This window comes from Trifolium pratense, linkage group LG5 (assembly GCF_020283565.1).
Source record: "Trifolium pratense cultivar HEN17-A07 linkage group LG5, ARS_RC_1.1, whole genome shotgun sequence".
Lineage (NCBI taxonomy): Eukaryota > Viridiplantae > Streptophyta > Magnoliopsida > Fabales > Fabaceae > Trifolium > Trifolium pratense.
The window spans coordinates 39,175,939-39,184,399 of NC_060063.1; the positions used below are offsets into that span (position 1 = coordinate 39,175,939).

Below are 8,461 nucleotides of genomic sequence, written 5' to 3' on the forward strand. Positions count from 1 at the left end.
TTTTCGCAACGGTGTCAAATTCTTTCATTTTTTTCATTTTGCCCTTAAACTTAAAATTTTGGGCAAGTAATAACCTACATATAATATTTATGGCAAATTTGCAAAGGCCTTTGTTGGCTAAAATATCACATAAGAGTATATACATGTAGGTAACTTCAATTAGAATGTATCCAAATTAAAGTAAAAGATCAGTTGATATCAAACATTAGAATACAGATCACAATGCACAAGACACTTACAATAAGAGAAACCGAATCTCTTATGAACGGGGAACTCTCTTCCTACTTAGAATTTCTTGTTCTTTTAGTCGATGTTGGAATCTTGCCAGGCGAGCTTGGAGACCCACAAGACTTGCTGCTTTGCGAGAAAGCACAAAGCTCAATTGGGCTACATAATTGTCAATACGGCTTCCTGGTTGGTCCACTTCGGCCAAGAGTTTCATTTCCTGAAATCCAAAAGCAATACATGATAAAAGAGCACACAAAAATAGCAAATATACGTTCTCTCAAATTTAAATACTCCACTAATTTCTTCTCCTATAAACAGATTTTATTAATAAGTTGAAAAGCACACTAAAAGAAGCCATGGCACAAAAACTAAAGTAGTGAAGCCGCGGCACAATTAAGAATCAAACATTTGATGTCTATCTAGAAGAGAAGCGAGCAACGACTTACTTCACGAACAATCTCCATCGTATCCTCAATTTCTTTCCTATGAGCAGCAATTAGTGCTTCTTCCTCCTGCAAAAGTATACAATAAAGAAATTAAACAGATAGCTTAAACTAGTTTATGTTCAACTGAAAACTGGTAAGCAATAGGTTATTAATTTTTATATATTATGATACAAACCTCAATTACTGCATTGATATTCTCATCAGGAGCGGATTCTGCTTCATAAAGCCTGGATCCAGTGGTAACAGTGTTGTGATTTCCTGCGGTCTGCTGCTTGGAGCTTGTGGTGAAGAGATCAGAACCATTGGTATCCCTTTTCATCAAGTTTGCTGGCCTTTCAGACTTTTCTTCCTTAGAACCTTTTCTGCGTGGGGGAGACACCTTTTGCACTTTCTCATCTGTATCATATTGTGAATAAGAGCTCATCTTTTGACTGGAAGAATCATTATAAGAGTTTTTCATTTCGAACCTCTCCCTCTCCATTGAAGCATAAGTCCAGCCTTTATCTTCTCTTCCATTTGATAGGTAATTTGAAGAAATACTAGGTAACTGTTTGTCAGCAATAGCAGCAGAGCTATACATAGTATTCTCCTTTTCAAATGGCTTCTTGCCCATATCCATTGGTTTCTCTTGGCGTTGATCACTAAAATCCTCTGCACAAGCACTAGCTGGAGGGGTTGACGTAGATGAAACGTCCTTATTAGGAATTGGGTCTTTTCTAGGATTTCCACTTTTAGAAAGACTTTTAACCCTGTTCACATTAAGATGAAAGAATTAATACATGCAAACACAAATGGCTGTGAAAGAACAGACGCACCCTGTTTTGAAATGTAACATTTGAGCATACAATACACACACATACCGATCAGCATATCTCAGGGTGTTAAGCGTGTGTTCACAAGACCCGGCACCTGGAGATATACAAGAGATCATAACAGTTTTTGAGTTGCCTACAAAGGAGTCCCGCAGCACTTCTGTAAGTTTGCTTCCCCGAAATGGAATGTGGATCTGGTCATTGTCTAAAGCGCGAATGCATTCCTTCAAAGCCAAAAGGCTCTTATTGATTTCGGCTCCTTCAATCCTATGGTAGAGATACATAAAAATTGCAGAGTGAATTTGATTTATTAACATACAAAAAGTGTATGATCTGAACAAGTAAAATTTACTTGAGGAAGGAACGGTAGTAAGCCACCAAATATTGTTTTCAGCAGTTAACTCAAAACATGGTGAAATTTCGACAACAAATAGCCAAGATTTTGCTAGACTAGATTTCTATTTACAAAGTAATCTCACATTATTAAAACAATTTGTGGAAATATTCTTCAGGTTACATAGTACATAGAAACATCAAAGCAATGACTCAGAATTCCAAAACAGACAACAAAAATTTACATATATAAAATTGGTAGCTACTAAGAAAAGCTTTTACAAAGTTTACTTTTCATACAGAAATATTAACTACCAAGAAAAGCGTTTACAAAGTTTACTTTTCATACAGAAATATTAACTAGCTAATAGAGTTGGTACAAGTCAATTAGATGGTTCATGATATGCCCATTACACAGAAGAGGCAAAAGAGAGTAGAGAAAGAGATTGGGCCTATAACTGAAGGCATGCAAGTCTATGAAAGAAGACATGTGTGCATTTGGTGGAAAGGGAAAAAACAGAAAGTCCCACATGGCAGAGTGAGTGGGTGAGAAGATTCTAAGATTAGGAAATGATAGGGAAAAGGATGAATATATGAGGAGGGCAGGTAACAAAAAGGATATCAATAAAATAGCGAGAGAATATTAGGGGAGGCTGACTGGAGAAATTGGTTCTTCCTCGCGAAAGGATTTTCTATGATTATTTATCCATTTAATTTTCCATTTCTGCACGGATATAACTTTATCCGCAGTCCATTTCTTTTATTTTCTCATATATACTCATTGTAACAGGGATTTATCCCCTCTGTTTTAGCTTATGCAGTGTCGATATTGTTCCTAATTTTGTTCTCTCCATGCTGGGTCCTAACATTTCATTACCTTCGTCAACTAGTAAGGTTTATATTTATTACTGCTGCACTCATTTTTATGATAATCCAGGCAATGTTGAGTAAAAATTGTGAAACAAAAAGGAAAAGAGATTTCTTGTCAGTTCTATAGAGCTTTCTCATTTTCGATAATAATCCAATTTAATACTATGTACCCTAGAAGGCTCGGAAAGACAGCTTATGCACCAAAATCTAAAATTGTTGTAAATTTGTGATTAAGTTCATAAGTATTCATGCATGGAAATATTTATGCAAATAATTTGAATGTATAAATACCGTGTTTGACGATCATTATCAGTAGTGTCAGCACCTCTTTCGCTTCCAGCAAGATCAATGAAAGAAATCTTCCCCACAACCTTCCCATTTCTTGCCTCATTTCCATCATTGTTAGTGTTTCGCCTGCCCTCTTTCACTTCATTGTGCTTCTTTACAACCAATTGTAAGATAGCATGCGACCTGGAAGACTCCTCGTTAGCACCCGTAGATCCTGTACTTCTTGAAGCACTTCCCTTTTCAATGAATTCTTTGACAATTTGAACATCAAAAACTTCAAATTCTTGCAGTCCTACAATGCAAACTTGCTGTCGTCCATCTTCCCTCATGCAAAGTTTCCTATTCATAATGTAATAAACCACCATTCACCAATAAGTTAACACAGCATTCTCCAACGAACAAATAAAACATGCAGGTTGAAGCATTGAGTAAACAAGATGTCAAAATGACATTTGTAAATGTATATTATTAATTGTGACAGATAGATATTTTCATTCCTGTTCAGTCAAAAATAAAGATAAATTAATGCTTTATGTAGGATAAAATTAAGTAGTGATGCTTGATATTATAAGAAATATTTAAGCAGCTGAATCATCGATGAAGACATAATAAAGGCTCTCATGATTAAGGCCCAGATCGAAAGGCAAACATAATAGCTTAAGGACAAACTGTTCTGCAACATCATCATCTAATACATTAAAATAGTATATCCAGTGTGTTCATATAAAAAAGATCATATTGTGAGTGTGTTAGGGAAAAAATACACACCTTCTGTCACTAAGAAGATCATATAGCTTTCCACCATATATCTCGAAGTAGCTAAGCCACAATTTATATTTCTGACTCCTGTAAACTGGCTGGTGCAACTGTCGAACAAGGTCTTCTGCAGCTCTGAGTGGTAAAGGTTGCATTGTGTATGTTTTGCCACTTCCTGAAAATAAAGATTAAGTTGCTGTCTGAGGATCAAGTACAGCAATAGAACATGAACGAATGAACTGATATGGTGCCAACAAATACACTTCTTTTTTAATTAAGAAAAATAGAAAATTTAGTAGTTCGAATTTTGTTGTGGGTGGGGATTTAACCTTCTCACTCCTTATCATTCCAAAACAAACACATAAATATATGTTATTAGAGAACTAAAAAGTTGATAGGTAAAACTGGATAATAATGATAATTTGGTACAGGTATGAAAACAATAGCAAATAAAATCTCTGACCTGTCTGACCATAAGCAAAACAGGTAGCTTTGGTTCGTTCAAAAATTGTAGGGATAATTGGTTCAACTGTAGCTCGGTATACCTGTTGTTATAAACCAATCATGCCTTAGATCAACCAAACAACTAAAAACCAAGATAACTTTCATAAATCTCAAGCATCACAAATTGGGGCCAGTAGATGGTATGAAGAAAATTGAAACAAGTAACTAAATATTAGTAAACAACAGTGAAGTTCGATCTTGGATAAGCGATGCCTTACTTCATCATTGGTAACCTGCTCATCAAGAACGGCATCAAAACAAAATTCATGCTTGTCCACATAAGCTGTCAAATCAACCTGTCAAAATCATACAAACATTCAGATCTTTCAACAGTAAATGAAAATGAGAACATTAAGATAACTAATAAAATAAGAACATTAAGATAACTAATAATGAAGGAATTGATTCAACTTTTGAATTGAATAAATATACAAATGAAAAATAGAGGTTGGGACCTTGGGTCTAATATCGAAACAAACCTTTAGTTTAGGCTCATGGACCGTCAAATATGCATTGTCAGTTACAGTTACAACATCATCCTCCTTCTTAGCAAGCTCTTTCTTGTTTAAAGGCCTTTTACGTACCTACAACAAGCATTAGAAAGTTTTTTTTTTTTACATAATGACAAATACCCCCCCAAATGCTAATGAATCAAAATGGCATTTTAACAGTATGAATTCAAAGAAAAATATCTGAGAGGAAAATGCTAAAAATTATAAAGAAAGTATAAGTAATTAGTTCATGTAGAATTGTAAAGGACTTATTCAAAGAAAAAATATGTTTCAGTTTATAAATTATAAATATAATATGTATAATTATTTCAAAAGAGTTTAAATTCAAAATTTTAAAATAAAACTAAGAATGACGTGTCATCCTTTAATATGGAGTGTACTACGTGACTAAGCCACTCTCAATAGAGCATATTCTAATTTATATAGAGGCGGACAATAAAAGTAATTAATTTGAACGTGTCAGTCACTATGAGTTTGAAAAAAAGAGGAAATTATAAATAAAAAAATAAATAATTTTTTTTTTTTTTGAAAGAGATTCGTTTGAGAAATTTCGGAAAAACAGAAAACGGTAGTTTTCAATGGAAAACAACATTGACATGTCTTGAGGAGAAAATGGATACAATGAAAGATTATCTCACTCTTAAATGAAGGCTCTATATTACTATATAAGGTTACATAAAATGAACTAAAATGTAGTAAATCTGCATAAATTGATGTTTTTCCTTCTCTGTTTTACACCATCAACTGATGATGAGTTTGGTGAAACTCTTCTGCTAGTTAGGGAAACAATGGTGATAAGGGTGACAGTAGTAGTCGTGGTTCTTTTATTTTTTGTTATAGAGCCAAATAAAGGAAGAAGTCAAACTTCCAATATTTACTTAGCACATTGAGAATAATCTTTCTATGCTATTTATTTAACGCATAAAGTGTGAAGCTATGCAAGCACATAAGTGTCTATAAAATTTTGACATACCACAACTTTAATCTTAGCGACGTTATTCTCCCTTGTACTATTCTCTTTTTCATTCATAGGTAAATTAATTGATGCATCAACATCTGCTTCTTTTTCCAGCTTGCTGTTAATTGGATAGAAATCATCTCCAAATACTCTTGTATCTCCAGGCATGGGTGATGGTTCCAAAGGTTCTGAAATCATATGCTGATAAGAGGGGGGAAATCAGAGCAACATATGAGAGCACATACTGACGATTACTGCAAGAAATTTAAGCTGAATGCAGGACTATCAAGGATCATAGACAATAGACATGCCATTTGAGAAGGAAATAAATTGATTGAAACAGAAGTGCTGTAAGTTTAGACATGCACATGCAGATCCAACATTGGTGTGTAATTGCTGGATATATAACCTAGTTTTTCACCATTGCAAACTAAAATTGTAGTATAAGATGGTATAAACCGTTTTAAAACTTTTCAGGACAAACTGCCCATACTACTTGTTAACCTTATCTGATACACATATAACAACACTACAGGTTGAATATATTCTCTCTATAATACGTAGAAAATTAGCCAGACTAAGCATACACATTATGATATAATAATAATCACAGTGAGTCATATTCATACCTCAGACAAAAGTTCTGTGTCATCCATGGCATGAAGATCCAAAAGCCCGGCTCCAAAATCCCCTCTGAAATCAGGAGTATAAAATCCATCCGATGCAGCCACTCCACCAAAAGTTTGAGCATTGGACGTATACAACTCCGAACCAGATTCCCCATTAAAATTTAAATTTCTCATTAACTTCAAAAGTCTCTGCTTCTCTTCAGCAGACTGTGCTCCATAACCCTACCCCAAATATCATACAAAATATTCATATAAAGTCACCTCATACTATCAAAAAGAAAATATACACAACATTGGACAAATTTAACCCAGAATTGATTTTTAGCCTTTAAATTATTGTTCAATTCACTTTTATATGAATCATAATTCACTTTACACTCAACTCATTTTTATCAATTTTGAAGAATCAATGCATTCAAAATCAATTATTATCATTGATAAACCTCTAACGAAAATACAGTGCATCGATAATCATCCCTAAATTATAGTTTAGCTCAAACTCCAATTTCACAAAGCATAAAAATATTAAATTAAATATACATATACATACATAATCAAATAAGCAAGTGCTACAAATTTTAAATCACTCCAAAACAGAAAATCCAATATCTTTGAAGAGAAGCAACGATACCTGCATGAGAAGGTTAGGGAGAAGGCGATGATCGATACCGGATGAAGCAAGCGGAGAGCCTAAATGCTGCAAACCGGCGGACTGAAGCCACCGCGCCATGACAGCATCTCCGGCATCAGTTGACGAGCTTTGCAGGGAGCCGCCGGCAGCTTGATCATAAATCGCGGCGGCTGCTCCTGCATTACCCTGTGGCGGCATTTGGCCAGCCACGTGGCGCTGGGAACGTCGTTGAGGCGCCAATTTTCAAGATCTGTTACACACGCGCTTCTTAAACACATAATCAAAAAAAAAATCAACAAATAGGAAAAAAAAAATTGAATGAAATTAGAAGAAAAATAAAAAGCGAAACTCACGAGAAGAACATGAAAGTGAGAGAAACCGAATCGGAAGAAAGTGAAGAGAAAATTGCAGAAACTTTAGATTTGTGCGATTCAGATCTGAAAATGATGCGATTGCAGAAACAGAATCGGTAACAAGAAACTGGCGTTTGTTACGGTTGTTTGCGGCGAAGAGAGAGAACGTTGTTATGAAAGTTTTGGGTTCGAATGCGAAACAGAGGGAGAAAATGAAAATGAAAATGAAATGCAGAGTTTGTTTGTTGTTTGTAGATTAATTAAGGATTAATTAAAGATTAATTGATCGTTGTGATTTGATTGATTAAGGATTAATCCTCGCATTTCAAAACCTATGTAAACGGCTATGTCATTGAAGTAGAACGAACCAAACGAGTTTTAAAAGACTAATATGCCCTTGAGTTGAGATTAACAACGACGATGGTTAATTGGACATTATGAATCAAACAAACGCCACCGCAGCTAAATTAGTCGGTACTCTACCAAATTCTCGTACAACGAACTGCTTTTTGTTTTTGGTTCATGTTAATTTATGGCGTAAAGGCGGACGTTAAGGTATTTAAAAATATAGTATTTAATTATATAAAAAAATTAATATTTAGATAATTGAATATATCACAAGTTCAATAAATTATTTTTACATTTATCTTCTTAACATGTGCTCTTAAGTCACGTGACCTTAAGACATATGGGGTGGATTTCTTTTTTTATTGTAGATTTCTTTTTTATCATGATAATTATTGTAGATTTCTTTTTTTTTTTTTTGGTACATAGATTTCTTTTCTTTTCTTTATCATGGTATGAAATTTTTATCATTGATTAATAATCTCCAACAAGAAATATGTGGGGTATATAAAGTGTGTTATCTGTTAGGAGGAAATCATAAACGCAACGGAACAATTCAACAATGCAATCTCCCCCAAATACTAAATGCAATGAAAATTAACAAAAACACACTAAACAACACAACACAATTTTTGCGTGAAAAAACCTCTGTTAACTAGGAGTAAAAACCACGAGACCCTTAGGCCACTTAATATCTCCATTATAATCAACAATGGGTACAAACAAGGTTCTCTCTAACACTAGTTAGAGGCAAACATGAACATCATAAAAATCTACAATCAATCTTGGAATAATA

The 8,461-nt window shown here is 34.2% G+C and overlaps 1 protein-coding gene across 3 annotated transcripts; it reads right to left on the reverse strand.

Moving 5' to 3' along the window:
- On the reverse strand, window positions 1-7,854 carry LOC123884373 (kinesin-like protein KIN-13A). Of its 3 annotated transcripts, none has more exons than XM_045933459.1 (13): window positions 7,321-7,854; window positions 6,968-7,217; window positions 6,337-6,558; window positions 5,723-5,908; window positions 4,717-4,821; window positions 4,456-4,533; window positions 4,197-4,278; window positions 3,746-3,908; window positions 2,981-3,316; window positions 1,535-1,753; window positions 850-1,423; window positions 675-740; window positions 1-445 (listed from the first exon to the last, which is right to left on the reverse strand). In XM_045933459.1, the coding sequence occupies exons 2-13, from the start codon at window positions 7,163-7,165 to the stop codon at window positions 260-262; spliced, it is 2,415 nt and encodes an 804-aa protein (XP_045789415.1). In that variant the 5' UTR covers window positions 7,166-7,217; window positions 7,321-7,854; the 3' UTR covers window positions 1-259. The 3 variants fall into 3 exon arrangements, with proteins under 3 accessions (XP_045789415.1, XP_045789414.1, XP_045789413.1); XM_045933458.1 differs by having other exon boundaries at window positions 6,968-7,234; window positions 7,321-7,852; XM_045933457.1 differs by having other exon boundaries at window positions 6,968-7,231; window positions 7,321-7,751.
- Window positions 7,855-8,461: the final 607 nt, after the last annotated feature.